The following is a 19,713-nucleotide window of genomic DNA, read 5'->3' on the forward strand; positions in this document are numbered from 1 at the left end:
TAATCATTAACGTGCGGTGATTACTCGTACTAAAGATCACTCGCAGGATGCGATGCATTTTCGTCGAAATCGATGTGATTTTCGCGATATGAGTGATATATATATATATATTACGTGACAAGTGACGCGTGCTTTTAAAATCATATGCTAATTATATGCGATTTTCAGTTTAAACTTTTGACGTGTCGTCTGTTAATGAATTATGAATTCGATGATTGAAAAGGTTTATCTTGTACCTGCGGATCGAATACATTTTTGCACGCTTTTTTCTTCTTTCCTTTTTGTGATTTATTAATTTTTCTTAACTAGAGAGTCTGATGAGAGAGAGAAAAGGTGTTAGTAAAATGACGGAAAGAGAGGATGGGGAGAGAAATTGTAGAATGGTGAGAAATGAAGCGTGAAAAGAAAAGGAACAAATGAGAAGAGAAAAGAAAACGAATATGGCGTTCAGAAGTGTGGATATGAAGTATGAAAAGGGGGAAGAAGAAAGAAATGAGGAATTTCAAGAAGAATAGTTGGAAAAACGAGATAGGAAATAATAATGTGGCAAGATTAAAAAAAGAAGAGAGAAATAGTGGGAAAATATGATTCTGAATGGCCCCTTTGGTAGCAGAATAAGTATTGTTGTGCCGAAGATACAAGGCGATAACATTGGAATAAGGATAAGAAGTTCTTAATCGTTCGTGAAAGTTGATAAAAGATAAATTAACGTTATTATACGGCGAGTAGGCGGCTGATCGACAAGAGATACTTCGTGTCAGACAATGGACTGGCAGCATGACTAAGTGGCTACTTGAAGTGCACCGTACTTGGGACCCACTCGTGTGAAGAGCAAATATTATTTATCTCGTAACAACTAGTCCGCCGTAATTGTGCCGATACGAATGTTTTCACGTTAACTGGGCAAACTTAATTCGCGGATTTTTTTTCCATAAAAGATTACATAATGTATCACACCGTACACATTTTGCTTTTGTCAAAAAAATTCGAACAGAAGTGTCTTTCTTTCTTTCGATTTGTTACAATAAAATATATAATTTGTCATGATAAAATCAAAAACAAAAACAAAAGAACCACATCTTCCGAGCAAGATACGAATCTAAAACGTGTACACATCGCGCGCAACAAGAAGAAAATAAAAAAAGAGGGACGGGAATAAAATGAAAGATAAAAGAAGAAAGCCAATCCTAAGAAAGAGGCGATGAAACAGGAGACGAAATGGATGACTGAACAATTACTCGTCACGTTGGCCATGTTCCCCAGTTCCTTCGCTGTAGTTTTCGGGTCATTGAAGACAGCTGTGGACGGATCGCGCGCGTTAATGTCGCGTGCCGCGTAACGATCTGGCCGCATTTGTTATTCCTCGGAAATGGGACGAGCCGGGCGGACGAGCGAGCCTTGCAAACACAGCATTATCATCGTCGTTAGAGAAAACACCGACCTTTTCTCGGCTCGTCGGCTCGGCGCCGCTCGTCCTCCGTGTCGCACTCAAAATAATGACGGCTCGCGCTTCGATGCTGCGGCTACTGCCTCCTCTTCCCCCTCCCTTCCTCCTCCTTCTCCTCCTCCTCCTCCCCCCCCGCTCCTCTTTTAGCCGTTCTCTTCCACTGTACGCTTCTAAGATTTTTCTTCGTTACGTCACTGACCAACCGTCCGCGGTGAGCCGAGTTTCACGAGACAAAGGAGCGGGGAGATGGAAGGGGACGTTTCTCCTTCTTCTTCTCAATTGTCTTTACGCGACGAGTTTTCGAGCGATTTGCTCGCGAAGAATTCTTTTGAAGGCCGAAGTCAGGAGAGTTCAGCGAGCTCTCCGGGTACTTTGCAGCAATGGTGCACGCCGATATGGCGAATGGAAAAAGAATTGTGAAAAGTTATCGTATTTTATTAGATGAAGTATAATATTATATTGTAGTTTCGTTTTATCATTGATTTTATGAGTTTTTGGTTTAGTGATGAAAATAATATTCGCACGATTTAGAACGAGTTAATTTTTTTGGAATGGTGGAAATATAAAAATTGGAAATTTCTATTTATTTTGATTAATAAGTTTAAAATTGGCATCTTTCGATTATTCGGGATTTATTCGTGTTTGAATTCGCCTTCGTGTTTTCAAACTTCAAAACATTTCTGGTTCATCGTTTTTCACCGACGACGAACGGTGAAAAGAGGGTTGAACAGAAACGTCAAAGCTCAACTCGTTTTGTTTCCCCGTTTCCGGTGAACCGTACTTGACCGGAGACTTCCCGGATTTCCAGGCTAATGGGACACTTGGAGGTTTTGGAAAAGGAGCACGAGCAACGATTCGTGTTCGAGGAAACCGTGAATAATGGCACGGCCATCCCCTCGAAGCTGCTTTCCAACGTAAATGTGATTAACGATGAAATACGAGCAGAATATTTTTGAAGAAAAATTTAATAAGTAAGAAATCGGAACGATATTTTTCGGAATAGAATAGGTGGAATTATAAATTTCGATATACTTTAATTTTTTTTTTCATTGCATAAAACAAAAAATATTTCAAGGGGCAAAATTAATGACTCGCAACATTTCTATCAAATTATTCTTAATCCTTTCATTTTAATCCATTTTCTAATTTGAAATTCCTTTTTTTAAAATTCTTCCAAATCATATGCATCTCTAAATACATTTCGATCTCCGTCGAAATATAATTATCTAAATTAGAATTAAATTCAATTTCCTTTTCCTTTTCCCTTCTCTCTCCTACCGACCATACCTGCTGTCGGTAAGTTACGTGAAAGTTGTAATGGTCGCGACCGTACAAAAATAAGACACGATCCAGGGGGACACAGCGTCATCGGTCGAAGAAAAGAACAACGCAATATCGAGTGGTTGGGGGAAGGGAAGAAAGAGTGGTCGTGGGAGGCGTGAAGATAACGAGAAAACGAAGGAACGCGAGTCATGGGAAGACAGGAGGACAAAAACGCCGTCGGTGGCCAGGTATTTTTGCATTATCGTCACGCGCGCGCGTTCTTATTACCGGCACACGTGGCGTAATATTCTCCCCTTCTCCCATTTTGGCATCATCCCTACCACCTTCTTTCTCTGGACTCGTTCTCGCAGCTTTTCTCTCCCCCCCCCCCCTTCCTTCTTTTTCGCCACGTTGTTCGCATTGTTAGAATGCGACAGGCGATGCTCATCCACCATGGAACCAGAAGGGTGGATGATCGAATAGTGGCAAAGTTTGCAACCACGGGTGATGATACATATACTTCGGTGTCGATCCTTCGAAGCTTTGCGTTGTGTCGTAGAAGGGCAGAGATAGGGAGTGAAAAAGGAAAAAGTGTATATGTGTAGCGCAAAATAAGAGAGAGAGAGATAGCTATCGTGGAAACCCTAACCCCAAACGTCTTTGTTCTTCGCTATCTTTTTCTTAACTCATCTCGACACGTAGTCGACCTTTCCCCAGTTCAACCTGCTCCGTTCGTCCGTGTCTCGTAATAACGTCTCTTCTCCCATCGAATGACGCTTCTTCGTCTTTTTTTTTCGGCTGCTCTGTCTATCTCTCTCTGGACGCGCTCGTTTGTCGGTGGGGCGCGCGTGTCGCGAACAGCAGCCACGAACGTGACCGGCTTGGACAATATCGTGCTGCCATCGTGTATCGGTTCCCGTGATCCGATGCTGCGAAACGATGTTTCGAAGTTTCGGGTGCTGATGTGCATAATTTTAGGGCTTGTTGGCAACGAAGATAGCAGATTGGTGTATCAATGGCGAGGGATTCGAAGGATCGAATATTTTCCTATTTAAAATTGTGAAATATATTTATTAAAGATATTTTTTAATTGTATTTATTTGTCCAAAATGTATACTTTTGTTAAATAGAATTATTATTTTGTTCAGTTTACATTATTGCACAATAATTGCATATAGATTACATTACGTAATCTTCTGTTTTATATGGAGGAATCTCAAAACGAATTCTTAAAATTCGTACAAATCTTTCGACATCTCTCCGTATCACAAAGCAACGATATCCGATATTTTGTATCGAATCAAAATATTCGTATATTGTACACGAGTATCGAGTTCACGTCACTATACCGAAGGAATAACATTCGAAATGATCCGTGACTTCCATCGCGCATTCGTAGTAATTCAAATGGTTTCACGTCTCAATCTCGACGGGAACGCAAAGCGAAGGCGCTTTCAAGTCGGTCTCTGCGAAAGAGCAACCCTTTCGCTACGGAAGGGCGCGCATATGCGGTCTGACAATGGCGACGTACCTTTTTAAAGGATACGGCGTGTCTAAGAAAGAGAGCCTCCTCGTCGTTGCGGTACGCGAATCCCCGACATGCCTGAGTAATTTTCCATATTCGCATGGGTTTTGCGCTTGATATTTCCTATGAACGAGAATGTTGCACAACAAACGTGTAATCCATCACGCGAATTTTATTTGGAAATGCAATCTCTGTGCAAAGTGTATCGCTCGATATATGCAATATTGTAAAAAAGATTATAAAAAAAAATTGTAAACAAAGCAGACGTACCATTATAAGTAACAACAGTGACAAATTATAAATAATAGCAAAAGAAACGTGGATCATTTTTCTTGATTCATTAAGATTCTGGAAATAGATCTTCGGGGATCCACAAATAACATGCTTCCCATTTCATGGTCTATATTCATCCAATTCTTTCAAACATCTGTTCACAGTTAACGATCAACGCTTAGAAAAACTGGAATGATAAATCGGAAATCCTTTCACACAAATCAACCATTGAAAAATCGATAAAATTCTTCGCTGATGAAACATTCGTAAACATTATAAAAAAGAGTTTATCTATACACTTATAATATTTACATGAACGTACACATACACGCACACACACACATACACACACACACACACACAGGAGGTCGTCTAACCTGCAGTCGATTCTAACGAACGCTTAAAGAAAATCGTTCACAGAGATGTCTCGAGTAAAAACGGTCCACTAAATCCTCTCGTTAGTGCGTTCTCCAACGCTCGTTGGAAACGTTTTCCTCGCATTACTCGTCTCTCTATCGATGACTTTGAAACGCTGACGATTTTCGAACCGACAATGGTGGTGTAACGAATTGAAACGAATATTACGTTTGACTAAACGCGACACGGAACAAAGAATTTAAGAGATGGACACAGAGGTGCCATCTACCGCGACGATTGGATATCAAATTAAAAAATGAAAAAAAAACTTCTCAACCAAGACCTTTGTCACGTGTGCCTCGCATATATCGATATTCGTCAAATTCAATCGTCCTAACCTAACCTAAAGCGAAGCACAGAAAATGGGGATTATTCATTATTCATAAATTAAGCTCACAGCACTCTTTTGACGTAATATCATGTTAAGTGGCCTGTTTTTGATTCGCAACGACGCTGTGATATGGATATTTTCTTCAACGAATGGATAAAAACTCGCAAACTAATGTCTCTTTTGAAGCATTGAATTTATGTGCAAATGTAATTTTATATTTATACGATTTCAAACAAATAATTTAATTTCGTTAATCTTTTGCGATTCTGCGTCGAGCTGAATTTCAACAACTTTCTTTCACGTTTAATGTAACGTGATAAAAAATATGAAAGGTAAACAGCAATAAATATATAAAGCTTGTTTTAATAACAAATACATTCAAAGAGATAAATAAAAAATTTCATGGGAGAATCATGGTCACATTATACAATTTCTTTTATATTAATTTCTTTCCCTATAAATATAAATAAACTGCTATTACTGATCACACGATGCAGCTAGCAGAAGGAATGAGATTTCGCGGACGAATCGACGAGTCGATTTGGCAGGCTTGTCGGTAGATTGCGCCGTGACGACAAAAGAAGGAGCACGGCGCTGGCTCGCTCGTTTCGTCGCCTCGAAACGGGAAATCGTGATTGTCAGCGTGCTTGTTCCGTACCTGAAATGCCAATTTTATTCGACAGTGCAAAAAAAGAGAGAGAAAAAAAGAGAAAGATAAGCGATTTTCGTTGTTCAAGACGAATCGAGAAACGATTCAAAACGATTTTCAAATGTTATTATAATATGAATTTTTACATTTAAAAAATTATTCCGTGATCTGATGCAAAATCTTTTGTTTAACACAAAATTAACACACGATCTTATAAATACGTAGATCGTGATTTTTGCTTCTTTATTTCGTATCTGATTATTTCGTACCTGACTATTTCTCTCACGAGCGCCGCGTAACGGCATAAATCTGCGTTAATACTAAACCGGCGAAACGAATTCAAAGTCTTTCGTGCATAAATTTTTGTGCAGCACACGCTACACTGTTTATACGCAAGAATAGTGACAGCCTGACACAAACGTATCCTCACACGTCTCCACGATAGTATCGTTTCTTGGTGAATTCGCCTTTGAATGCAGAACATCCTCTGCATTATTCAATTCTGATCGACCGCAATAAAGAAACAGAATAAGAGACGAAGGCGCTGCAGTATTTTTCTCCGTGAGATGAAAGTTTTCGCGTGATTTGAGTGTTGGGCGCGCATACGCCACATATCTTATCGCGCATTATAAATGGTGTTCAATCATGATCTGGAAGAGAAAATAAAAAAAGAAGTTACGCGTCTTCGGTTTTACAAATAAAATCTTATATGTAATAAAAGTATTCGATTATTATTATTATATCTTCGATAAACATTAGAGAATATTTTTCGGATGTAATAAAAACAATTTCATCGCTTTTCCTCGTATCAACTTCGTTCACCAAAAAAGAAGACACTAGATCAAAATATTTCTTTATTTTTCGCTCTCTTCTTATTTGTTTGCTCACGTGGTTAAGAAAAATACTCTAGGGACAAAAAGATATAACATGAAATATCAATAGATGACGAAGCCACACATTAAATCCAACATGACAAATAAAGATTAGATTTTCGTTCGAAAGGAGAAGTGATTCCTCTCACGTGCCACGTAATTTTATCTTTCTACCGTAGCGCTAGGATCGCAGATCGGGAAATTTCTCAACTAATGCGTTTCGTGAAATGTGTGAATATTTCTTTGTTAGATTAAACTTTTTATTTTTCTCAAAATAAAACTTATATTTAAAAAAGAAAGCAATTATTTTATAATTTATAATCGATTATTATAAATTTTGCTCATGTATTGAGGTTAGAAACGATTTAACGAGTATGTGTACAAACGTTAAAGGTTCGATTTCAGTGAAACTGTCCCTTGTAGTCGCTTTTAATGCGACGCCGGATAGCAATAAACCACGGAAACTGGTACTGGGCATGGAAGAAGAGGAGACAGGATTTACACGAGATTGTATTACCGAGCACGCGGCAGCTGCCTGGTGTCACATTTTATAACATCGCTGACATTAGCCACTGTTCTCGAGTTCAACTGTTGGAGAGATACGAAACTATGGGACTTATTTGAGAATTCATCTCTTACTTAATAACAACCACTGACCCGACGAGTCAAATTTTGCTCCAGTTCGTCGAACCATGATATTTTTGGAATGGACGTTTTCCTTCTTAGAAAGTTCGTGTAATTTATAAAACGAAGCAAGCTTGGTAATAAATTATAATAAAATAAAAAAAATTACGTGGAAGAGATTGAAGCTGGACAATATTTCAACTTTCTATTGCACCAAAAGTCACGATTCTTCTCTTTTTTTTCTTTTTTGTCTTCTTCATCTGAAAGTACGATTCAATTTCAAGCGACGACGACCCCTGGCGTCGAGTTACGGATTCTCGTGTCGCTTTACCTGTCTTTCGAGAACGCGCCAAGGGGTCAGATTTTTATTAGAATTCTTTGGACGTGTCTTTCCTTTCCGACATGTGCGCGCACCTACAATCAGCGTTTCCACGGATCGTATTCGCAATGAATAAACCAGCTTATCTCTTCTTCTCCCTCTCACTTTGCTCCTCACTCGGCAGCAAATATTTGAAACGATATATTGTTAAGACAATTATATATTATACATCCATTTAACTTGTCCAATTTTCATAATCAATATCATTGCAATTCCACTAAAATAGTTTAATATTTTTTTTTTTTAAATAAATAACAAATATCTGTACGCAATGATTTCGATGAAACAATTTAAAATTGTGTATAAGAAAAAAAAATGACTTCGTTCAATATACGAATTATTCGCATGGCTTTATTTTTAAGAGGTCAACTGTAACTGCCTTTCTTCGAAACATATTTTTTTTTTTTTTTATCTTTCTTAGTCATTCATCCTCACCCTTCCTTTCTCGCTCTTAATCGTCGAGGCAACGGAGAGGGACGAGACGTAACGAAGTGATCGGGACTCGACAGAAAAGGACGTTTGATGCCTGACCACAATTCGGAGCTTATGCGCCTCGTTGTCGAGCGTGTTCCGAGTAATGACGCGTTCGTTACATCATAATTGGATCACACGCTCGTCCCTATCCTCCAATCTTCCACTCAGACAACACTCGACTCAATATGTGACAGTAACGCCACGCGCAATTACCCTTTTAACTTCCAATATATCAGATAGCTGGTCAATTCCCTTAATCGGTGTAGGTGTCGTGGACGCGCGCGCAAGTGTGCCAACGTGAACATTGAACGGTTGGCAACACGTATATAGGAGAGGCGAAGGTAGAGGAAATGCGGATGTGCAAGCTTTGGAACGTTGTAGCCTAAAACGTTGAACGTGTCTCGAATTAGAATATTGGAGAAATAGTGACGGGACGGGAAACATTGTGGCAATAGTAGAAATTTTATCACCATCGCGAGGGATTGTAATGGCTAGGGAATTTTGTTCGAGCGAACCGTAGAAATTTCCCCTATGCGACGCTTGCCAGTTTTATTCCCTGAATTTTAAATAATTTTCATCACAAGTTATAAAATTATATTTATACAAAAATTTTATTCGATCTTGAATTTTCTCAAAAATTTCGTACTCGATATTCTTCCTCTTAGGTAAAAGTGTTTCAGAAATCTTATCGAAACTACTATACATTATGAAACAGAAATTGATATTATCCCAAAACAAGAATCTTGTGACAAAGAATCGAGCGTACCATGGGATAACCTAATCCATCGTATCGATTAGGAAATATAACCCAATTTCAGTTAACTGATTTACTGGCGCAAATGGATTAACTCGGGTTGAAGAGGGGCCACGATGTTAACGCGCCGAATTGCTGCTTACTTCGTTCTTCCGCCATGTTTTTCCCCTCTCGTTCTCGTTTCCACTCCATTCCTTCTCTTCCACTGCACAGTCGTTCATCTTGTTTTCAGCTACTCTCTCCCCTCGCTTCATTTGTCCGTTACGTGCAATCAGGAATCTGGTTGTCCGTAGTGAAACGGCTGTACAGCTGTCTGAAGGTTCTTAACCTAAGCTGTATTTATTTGTCACCGTCGGAAGAAAATTCGCCGCCCTTGTCTGTCCCCCTCCCTCACTACACTCGCAATCTCATTAAAGCTTTATTCGCGCCGCGGGTGTTGATTAGTGCTGCGCGTTACGGAATTGCGTTTCCGATCACAATTAAACGTTCGAGCTGGAAACATGGCCCTTTGCTTTATTCAATCACGGCGACAACTACACTCTGAAACGGTGAAAAGAGGAAGTGCCAAACTCGCTTTTCATTTAACCCGTTTAAAAACGCGTTAAACCATTTCGTGTCGTTTTCATATTGTAAACGTTACAGTAATTATAGTAACCATTTATAATATCTAGACAGTAATCTATAATTATCTACTTATGAATATACTATACGTTGTGGTAAAAAAGAGGTTATGTTTATTGATTAGATAACAATGATAAATGAAGTACGAGCATAGTTGTGCCAGTGGTATCGAGTGGTATGATAATACGGCATTATCATTCATTATTCATTATATGCACCGTGCAACTTGGTTCTATAACAAACGTTAGTGCAGTTAACTTTCGACGAAACAATGAAGTGCAACTTGCTTCGTCAAAGTTCCTTTTGTTATTATCGTATCAAATGTACGCGTTATATACGAGTACAAGAATTTTCCATCAGCATTCGTAATAAAGTCAACGAAATATTTTGTCGCATGAAACGAGTGTACCCGCTTAAAAATATCATTATCAAAAAATGGCATGTTCATTATATGTTCCTCTTTCAATTCGTATACGTACGTAAATAAAAAAAATAAATGAATAACTCAACACGTATTCACAATCTCGTTACTAATAATATCGTAACGTTTTCGAACGAGAAAAAGTTCGTTGACCAAGGACACCGTAGCGAGTGAAATATAACTCGATAGCAGCGCCACGATCAAGTTCATTAAGCCACGCATTTTTTCACGATGAATTGCACGCGACTCGCGGAGAACAAGCAACGGCGACACACTCTACTCTGGAAAAGCGTGACAAAGAGGGAAGCCTTTGGGAAGCGAGACGACGATTCAGAGATCGAATAAAGATGTCACTGGCTATCGTCCAACTTTTAAGACCCCCATTATTTCGCCATTAAAGTTCTTTCGCCGGCCCGTTTTTGCGACGAATCCGCCGATACTTTTAGTAAATTAATTTTCTACCGCCGTCTGTTCTCAACTTAATGATCTCCAAAAGAAAAAGCAATATTTATCGCTCGCTACTATTCTTTCGCTTGTTTCTTCCGTCGGGCTCGGTCGGTAAAGCACCGACATCGGGCCCTCTGCCAGTGATGTTTCGCTTTTCTTCTCCCTCTCTTCGTTCCTCCTCCGTTTCGCTCTCTTACCTTCGCGTCGCCCATACCCTTTCTTTTCTCTCCCTTGCTTCGATCCCTTGCTTTGCCTCGTCCGATTGCCTCCAAAGAAATATGAGCAGACGTTTATAGGCTCGGTAAGAACTCCCAATTATTTATGATGTTTATCGAGCGTTGTTAAATAACTAATACGTTACACGAGCAACGTGAAACATCTTAATGATCGCCCTCTCTTTCGAGCCTCGGCGAGATTGATAAAAAAAGAATATGATATAATGGCGGAGAGCGAACTTTATGGTTGGAAATTCCTTTGAAATTTCGTTTCATAAATTCGCCTCGTTATTTCTTTAATATATTTGTAACAAGTTTCGTAAGCTTATCTTATGACAGATGGGTGTTATTGAAATCTTTCTTTCGCGTTGAATCTTGATGATCGAAACTGATTAATCATACTAATCTTCTCATTTACGACTCGAAGAGAATTAAAATTATATTCAAAAATTCTATCTAAAAATTTTCGCCTCTTTTACGAAAATTATATCTGCTCGTCCTAGGTTTAAATATTCATTCGCCATTTTGTTCGATCGAAGGGGCGACCAGCGGCAGGCCGTGGCCCAATTTGCGTCGTTTTCAGGCCGCGTAATTCCGTCCCGTTGTTACAACACCTGCCCATCGTTGGAAGCTCGGTTGAATCTTAAGCGGAAAATTCAATATTGGCGCTTCGGGGTGGTATTGTTAAGTTCGTGCAGCCGCTTAGCTCGATTTTCATCCGACCATTGCCTTGGCATTATTCTTCCGTCGAATTTTCGCCGCTCGGAATATCAGATATTTTAATGGTTCTTGTGCGACTACAAAATTTTGATAATTTCAAATACGTTGATCAAATGATAATCTCCTCTCAAATTTTGTGTAAAAGATAATAGAAAAAAATTAATTTCCGTCGATTTATAATCCTCGAATAAATCGTCGTTATATCTACCTTATCCATCATCCTGAATTCTGAGAACGTACGCGGTATTGACATCTCGAAACGTTATCGTGTTGAATGAAAAATCCTGGTTAAGTTACTTGTTCATAACACCCTGTATCGAATCCCTTTTTCACGACCTCTTTCACGACCGGGTAGAAGAGGTGTCCTCTCGATACCGATCAAGATAAATATCGCCTGTGATGAAAATAAAATCCTTGACGTAGGTTTGACGTCCCCAACCTTAAACGCGTCTCTTCCATGAAAAGTAGTCGAGAAAGCTTGCCCATCGTTCCATACGATCGTGTCTAGGCAAATGTGGATGATAATTTCGTCTTACTTTGATATTTTTCAAGTGAAATGAAAAAAAAAAAAAAAAAAAAAAGGAAAAAAATCCTCCATTACGATACGAAACAACGATACAAATAAATAATTCGATCGGCAACGTGATAAATAATGGTTTTCTACGCGTGTTGCAGGCTTCCTCCGCCGCAGCAGCAGGTGACAGTCGGCTCTCTGGGTGGTGGTTTGGGGGCAGCCGCTGGAAATGGTGGTACAGGCACGGTGGGCGCCCAAGGTCAAGCCATGGTAATGCCAGGATTTCCACTTCGCGCTGCAGCGGTGCCGCATTATTCACCTTATTCGCCGTCACGTTTTCACATCGACAAACGGTGCCAGCACAGATGCTCCTGGAAGTGTTTCTCGATTGCACTGATCCTCCTCGCTGTTGCGCTCACAGCGATGCTGGCTTACTTCGCCAGTAAGTAAACGCAATATAACGTGGAATATTCAATCGACTAATAAGCTTACAGGGGAAGTTCGTGAATTTTAAGAAGCGTTTCTCATTCCTTCTCTCTCTCTCTCTCTCTCTATTTTTTTTTCTTGTCCGTTTACCTTGAAAATTGCAATTAATGGATTATATATTCGAAAGAACGGAGGCGGTATAATAGATAAAAGTGCATATAATGTAATTCATAAGACGGACGAAAATCGCTTTTTTTCGACGACCTTCGTCCGTTCTCACGCGTTTTTTTTCTCACTGGTAACACGGAATCACCAACAAACCAAATGTAACACGCATCGATACACGATCAAATCGACCTAACCTCAAAGAGAAAAAAAAAAAAAAAATACTAAAATCGCAGTACAGGGATTCGTCGTTCCATCAATAACCGTATCATAGATTTTTTTCGAAATTTAGTGGACTCGAATTTGGTTTGTGGCGAATCGATGCACGCGGCTACATTCAGAAATTCGCTGATGCGGTTCGCGGTGACGCGGAAACGGCCGCGATTGAAAAGGCCGCCTGTGCGCGGGAATCAAAATACAGTTAATTCATCCATTATGTACGAATAGGTTCGTCGATCAGCCACTAGGTGGCTCTTATTTACGCTGGTCTCCGTAAATCTATCGCCATAACCCCCTCCCCAGGAAAATCCACAGTTCTGCCCGTTAATCCACAGTTTATGCTACAATAACTCATTATCGAGTTGGAGATCCGGTTAAAGAGACGAGATTGAAATTCACTTCCTTGGACTTTGGTTTCCCCAACTCGAAATATACAATCTGCCTACAAACGTTGATTTCGATTTGCTTTCGATACGACGAAAATTGTCTTTTGGACTTGCGATGTGTTTCTGATGATATGCTATATGTCTGTGAGTTAATGATTTAAGAAGATAGAGTCGTTCTTTTGAACAATTTATTTTTTTTTTTTTTTTTTTTTGTAAAAATTGTATTCTTTTATTCCATCTATCCTATGTGTAATATATTTTGCACATCTTTTTTTATTTATTATCAAGAACAAAGGAAAAAATTCGATATTCGTTTCACCTTGTTTATTTCGCTGAATTTATCGTGGAATTCATCGTTTCGTATAAAAAAAAAATTCGATATGCCTGGTTTCGAATTGGTAAATTTCATGGTTTATTATTCCAATGAAGATCAATCAGGATGCAAATGTTCCCTCCTCGAATTTGCACGCACTGTTGAACAACGACATCAGTGGCGTTTTATGAACGAGCGGTAATGGAGCTGAAATTAAAATTCATCTAGCATTTCACCTGCTCCCCCCATATTACTTGCATGGGTACCGTTTAACCCCACGCGCATGGGGATCGAAATTTTTCGCCATGCTTCCTGCTTTTCTAACCATGCCACTCCGTTTTGTTTCCCCATTCGCCGTGAAATATATTCACTAGATTCCTCTTGCTTGCCTCTCTTTTTAAACATAATATTTCAATAAAAGCTATTGTTCCTCTCTTTTTTAATGAAATTTTTAAATCAAAATCCAACTATTAGTCGCTGGAAATCAACCATTTTTTCCCATTCGCAGGTATGAATGCTTCTTCATTTATTTCCTTTGTTCCATTATTGGTATAAACCGCGTCAAAATTTTAACCTCGTATCTTCCAACCGTTTCATTGTATCCATCCAGCCAGAAATTTTTAACAAAACCAAGAGCGAAGATTCCTTTTTCAATTCCTTTTTTATCCCCTCCCCCCCCCCCAAAAAAAGTTTCAATAAAAATCGATCAGTTACGAAACACGTGCCTATAATACATTTACAAAAAACGCATAATCTTTAGCAAGCATTCATCAAAGCGTCTAGGGATAGAAAGTTGCCTTGGGCGGAGAAAGTGACATCCAGCGGTCTAAAAGGGAAGCTAGAGATCTAGCCAGCGAACATAGATGTCCTCCTCGTGGCCCAGTATATCAGCAAATTAAATACCGTTTAACGACGGAAGTCCGGATCTTCGATAGGAAGCGCGCGGAACCGCGTAGTAAACGTTACTAGCGCAATGGTTCATTTAGTAGCAAGCGGCGGTTGCCTCCATCCGGTTGGGGGAGAGGTGAAAATATTGCCGACCGATGGCGAGGAAGCGCTTCGACAGCGTGGCCGCGTTTCCGGCCAATAATGATCAGCCTCGAGAAACACTATGCTCTCTCTCTCTCTCTCTCTCTCTCTCTCTCTCTCTCTCTCTCTCTCTCTCTCTCTCTCTCTCTCTCTCTCTCTCTATGCCTCGGTGTTCGTTGGGGAGAGTGTAAAGGGCGAGCCTGAATGGTCACGCGAGAATCGATCGTACGAGAAATGGAAAGAGATATCGGCTTGATTTTGACACTCGCAAGAAAATTGGGAGACCGAAAATTTTTGTTCGAACATTATTAAAAGGGAAAGTGGATTATTTGGATTTATCTTATCATTTGTGTAATAATAAATTTGATAAGAAGAGGTATTATGGTAAAATATATGATATTGTATTTTAAGTCGAATTTGATTAAAAATGTGAAATATTTATTGCAAATTATGTATTTAGTGATATTTTTTTTTTTAACAAGTTAAGTAGATGCCCGATATCATAGCCGCGACTTTGAAACGTATAGACGATTCGTATCAGGTTTTACTGGCGATAAATTTAGGATCCTCGGAGGAGCTTATGAGGTCGATTCAAAGAAAATCCCTCTATTCCGCGATAGGCATTAACTTTAAATGGGAGGAAACGGCTCGAACGTTTCTTCTTTACCATGGTTAAATGTAGATCGTATTTTATGCGTAGTTACGATCGTATTTTTGCCTCTTGATAATCGTGTTTATTGAAGATTTTGTAGCTCACTCAACTTGCAAACAGTAACAAGTTTGAAGCTGATGGATCTTAAAAATATGCTCCGTATTCTAAATTTCTCTTTGTATATATTTCACAAATTTTATAAAACGTCTAAATTCTAACTTTCTTTTATATAAACCCAACAATATTTCGATATTTATTTACTTTTAATAAGCTAATATAAAAGCATATAATTTTAAACTGAATCTCCGCCAAATTATTTCCCTCCTTGACTACTCACGTTCCAAAAGCCACATACTTAAAACTGACCTACAACATGCGCCCGTAACACTTAAAAGCCAACTCGCAAGCCACTCTGCAATAAAACTTTCACAACTTTCGACCCACGTTTCTCCCAGCTCACTCGTTGATTAACTATTCCACGCGGTAGCGAGTAAGAAACGTGAGATCAAAGAACAGTAGAGGGCGGTAGTGGTAAGAGTCCAGAGAAGAGAGTAGCTTAGCCGACGCTGTTACACGAAAATTGCATCGTCGGTCGAAAGAAAGGGGGCGATGAAGGCGGGAAGGGAACCGATTAGAGAAATTAACGCCTGTTCGTTATCTGCGCGAAACACTAGCTCCCTCTAGCGGTGATACAGTATACTGACGGAATTGCGTTTTTGCATTTGGTTCGGCTCGACAAATCCCTGAATCCAAAGCCTCGGCGGTCAAGGTCCCTTTTATCCTGGAATTACGCTTTATCTTTTCGAAAGCAGATGGAATAAAGGGAATTTAGCGTGAAAGAAAGGAAGCAAAGTTAGAGATGGATCATATTGTTCTCTCGACGTGTATTGTCACTGGTAAAGTGTATAGATATTCTACTGATAATTCCGAAATATTGAGAATTACTAAAATTTAAAAGATTATTAAAGGATGGAATGAAAGCTGGAAAATGATTAAGAAAGTGATGTATCATGGAAGAATAAGAAAATAAAGTATTTTTTATGTAATGACGTGTCTGAGAAATGTCAGTTATTTCTACTTACAAGACTTTGGCATAATTTTTTGTATAAATAAAAAAAATATATATGGAATTATGATGTAGGCAAAATTATTATTGGAATATTGAATTATAATAATTTAGAGAATATAGCTTATAAGTTAACTATAACGTGCCTGATCATTAACCGATGTTTCTACTTCGAACGAGTTGTCTGAACATTGCCACGCTTATCCACTTTCCTACGGTTTGGCCAAGTCTTTAACTCCGTTAACATTCAAATTTATCTTCACTAGATTTTCTTTTCTATAATAAATCTTAAATTTTCTTTCTATAATAAACTCGACCATGGGACGATAAAAATAGCAGTAGAAAACAATTTTTGCCAGAACACATGCCTTAAATGTTATTCAGGATGGTCCAGTTATGTGAATCCATCCTGTGTATAAAACATTCTTGAGTTCATCTTTACTGAACTGTCCCTCGAAGCCGGCGTCTGCATTCTTCTTCCTCTTCTTCTGTCCGCCCCATGTCGCTTTCTCTCGTGTGTCTGAAAAGCGGAAGGAAGAAAAGAGGAGAAGATTGCAAAGCCGGATCGGCCTCGAGGAGACCTCGCCAGCTGTTATTTCTGCATTCCGGTAAATCGAGTCGGGAATCCAATCTGCCTGTTTGCTACTGCATCCAAACTACCCTCTTCCATACCCACGCCTTCCTTTTTCCTCCCTTTTTCTCTGTCTCTATTCTCGTTTCCCTTGTTCCACGCGTTCCTCCTAGGTCTTCGAGACGGATTTTCCTAGCTGGACGGAGGACCTTACTTGGAAAATTCCTGTAAAGTGATTTTTTTCTTAAATGAATTTTGTATCTTCAGTTCACTTATCTCTTTGAAACGAAATTACTCTGAATATTGATTTTAAAAACCGTATTTTGCAAAAATCGTTTAAATTGATAAAACGAATCGTTTCGTAAATAATTCTTATGCGGCAATTTAATGATTTCCGCAGACGAACAACAAAAGAGAGAAAAAGAGAGAGAGACGCAGAATCGAATAAAACAGACCCGGTTTTTCCACCTTTAAATATTGCTCTCGTTATTCTGAACATATTCGAGGTATTTGTTGTTGATGCCACTATAACTCGAATCGACTATTAATAATCACGAACGAATTTTTGCACCCACTTCTTTCCATCGAATTGTGAAAAGGAAATCGAAGCGTTTTATGGAAGAGGAGGAAATGAATCGTTCCATGCCCGCCGCCATTTTTCCTCCCGTCGAACTAGAATGTTTTGATTTCTACATGGATTCCTAAAGTTATCGTTACGACGGTGCATAAACTGGCGAGAAAAAATGCAATAGGAGCATACCTTTTGAAGAAAAATGATCTTGCAACAAGATTTTAATATATTCGTTCAAAGAATGTTTCTCGAATTTTTTGATATCATATTCTCATTAATTGTTATTCATTCTTAAAAATAATATATAATACACGTTTTACGTGTATTGTACATTATGGGAGACAATGTGTATTAATTAAGACAAACTGAATCTCTAAAAATAATTAAAAATAGCAATTTTAATTCTAGAAAAACCAAGAGTCAAACCACTTACTTGCAGTGCGTAGAAAGAAAAATATCTTAATGCAGGTTTTCCTGAAATTAAGAGTGACTATTAAAATAATTTTTTAGAAATTTTAAAAATTAGAAAAGTAAAATTTTTTTCAAATTTTCCAAAAAGAATAAATGGGAAAATTTCTAAGAATCTCCTTCTAAAGTTAAGCGTTGAATAAAGAAATTTTAAAAAGGATCTGGACGATTTTATTTTGAAATATTGGTAAAAAAAGAAGTATTACATTAGTATCAATGGATTAGAAGGAACGATGGACGGATCGATGGTAAACATTTCATTAAAACCCGCGGAAAGAAAGCGGAAGCACAAGGTGGGCGTGGGTGAACGGATAATCCTTCGATAATCCGGGAATCATTCTCGGGAATGAATCGCTCTATCGATCTGAGGGAATATAATTGAAAAAGTTGTTCCTTTGCTCTCGTCGATCGAGTTGCCTGTCGTTCTCAGCCGACTTCACCTTTCCCTGTCTCGAATCAAAGGGTGAATCAAGGTGCTAGAACAGGATGAGTTGGTTGGGGGAGTGAAGGGGGACGTGTTTCATCCTTCAACCCATTTCAAATTTCCGGCGATTTTGATAATGAAAGTTCACTGTCTCCCTCATCTCGTCGAGTTTCTCTTTTAATATTGCAATTTGCAACTTGGTATTATCTTTTAAAAGCGTATAAAGATGATATTGAAAAAATATTGAAAATTTTAACGAATATTTAAAAATTTCTCATTATTGATAATTAATGAGAAACTAGTCTTAATTGAGAGTTAATTAATGAATATACATATATAATACTTCGATTTCTAATTAAATTTGAAATATAACTTTCCTATGATATTTATCTTGAAATAAAATGATAAAAAAATAACAAAAGTTCATTGAAACGCGATATTCTTTTCATAAATTGAACTGACTTTGATAAGTTATTACATTTTTTTTCTTTTGGTATGTATATGTGTATGTGTGTTTACGTTATGAATTTCGACTTCCACTATTCACACTGCCCACAGGGAAATCCGAATCTCATCTTCAAAGTCGAACAACTTATTTGGAGTTTCGCTATCGCGAATTTCAATTCACCTTTCCTACAATAAAATTCGCCACACGTACGGATTTTAACACACTGAACACACACATAGAAGAAATGCAATTCGAATTCGTAATTCGAGGTTAGGCAACATAGTTGCATACGAGCACATACACAGAAGAGAGAAACTCATGTGACACACGTAACGCACGTAGAAACGGTGGTTGACGATCGACGAGAAATGAGGACGAAAACGACGCCACGGTTGCTCTTGATGCTAACGAAATAAGGTCAGTTCACAGTTCACTGCAACTCAATTTCCAACGATAGTTACGTAACGAGCAGCGTCGATCTCGTGAGGACGCCCCTTCTTTTCCAGTTATTTCGCAGTGCACGGTATCTGCAACCAGAGTTAGTCTATTTTTGTACAGTCGCGTGCAAATCACCGAAACACAGAGGTCGCATGCGTACTTTTTCACGCGCAAGAGACAGTAATTTGTCTTTCGCCAGTGACACGTGGAATCAAACAGGCGATGATCGTAATTGAAATTGCATCCTTGGAGTTTTTCATCTTATTTTCTTTCATTCTTTTTCCTTTGTCCAAAGAATGATGAATCGATGGTAAATTGATAGAGTTTAAAAGAAAATTTTGATACAGAATAATTGTTTTTTATTTTATATTGATATTTCTTTTTTAATTGTTTTAACTACGATAATTAAAAAGAAAACAAAATAATATAGATCAAATGCATAGAGAAAAAAATAATCAAATGCATAATGAAAACGAAATATGTGATCGACAAACATCGACGATTTTTAACTCGATATAAATAGATCCGTTAACAACAGATCACGATCAAAGATCATCCTGACAAATATACATATCAATCGTCGATGCACTA

At 38.5% G+C, this 19,713-nt stretch overlaps 1 protein-coding gene and 2 long non-coding RNA genes across 4 annotated transcripts in view; 1 reads left to right on the forward strand and 2 right to left on the reverse strand.

Annotated features, from left to right (window-relative positions):
• Positions 1 to 19,713, forward strand: part of LOC100871383 (tenascin accessory) — a 92,853-nt gene that overhangs the window by 39,356 nt on the left and 33,784 nt on the right. Inside the window, exon 2 of the mRNA XM_086911185.1 lies at positions 12,108 to 12,388. Coding sequence (XP_086767311.1) covers positions 12,108 to 12,388 — 281 coding nt within the window. The remainder of the gene's footprint in view (positions 1 to 12,107; positions 12,389 to 19,713) is intronic.
• On the reverse strand, positions 3,825 to 7,074 carry LOC147657160 (uncharacterized). Its single transcript, XR_015292935.1, has 3 exons — positions 4,886 to 7,074; positions 4,506 to 4,695; positions 3,825 to 4,358 (listed from the first exon to the last, which is right to left on the reverse strand). It is a non-coding gene; the product is annotated as an uncharacterized LOC147657160 (long non-coding RNA).
• On the reverse strand, positions 16,931 to 19,171 carry LOC116414445 (uncharacterized). 2 transcript variants are annotated; one of them, XR_015292986.1, is made up of 2 exons: positions 19,014 to 19,171; positions 16,931 to 16,998 (listed from the first exon to the last, which is right to left on the reverse strand). It is a non-coding gene; the product is annotated as an uncharacterized LOC116414445 (long non-coding RNA). The 2 variants fall into 2 exon arrangements; XR_015292987.1 differs by having other exon boundaries at positions 18,756 to 19,171.

This window comes from Apis florea, unplaced genomic scaffold (assembly GCF_048593485.1).
Source record: "Apis florea isolate Af1SG1 unplaced genomic scaffold, ASM4859348v1 contig_3203_pilon, whole genome shotgun sequence".
Classification (NCBI taxonomy): domain Eukaryota; kingdom Metazoa; phylum Arthropoda; class Insecta; order Hymenoptera; family Apidae; genus Apis; species Apis florea.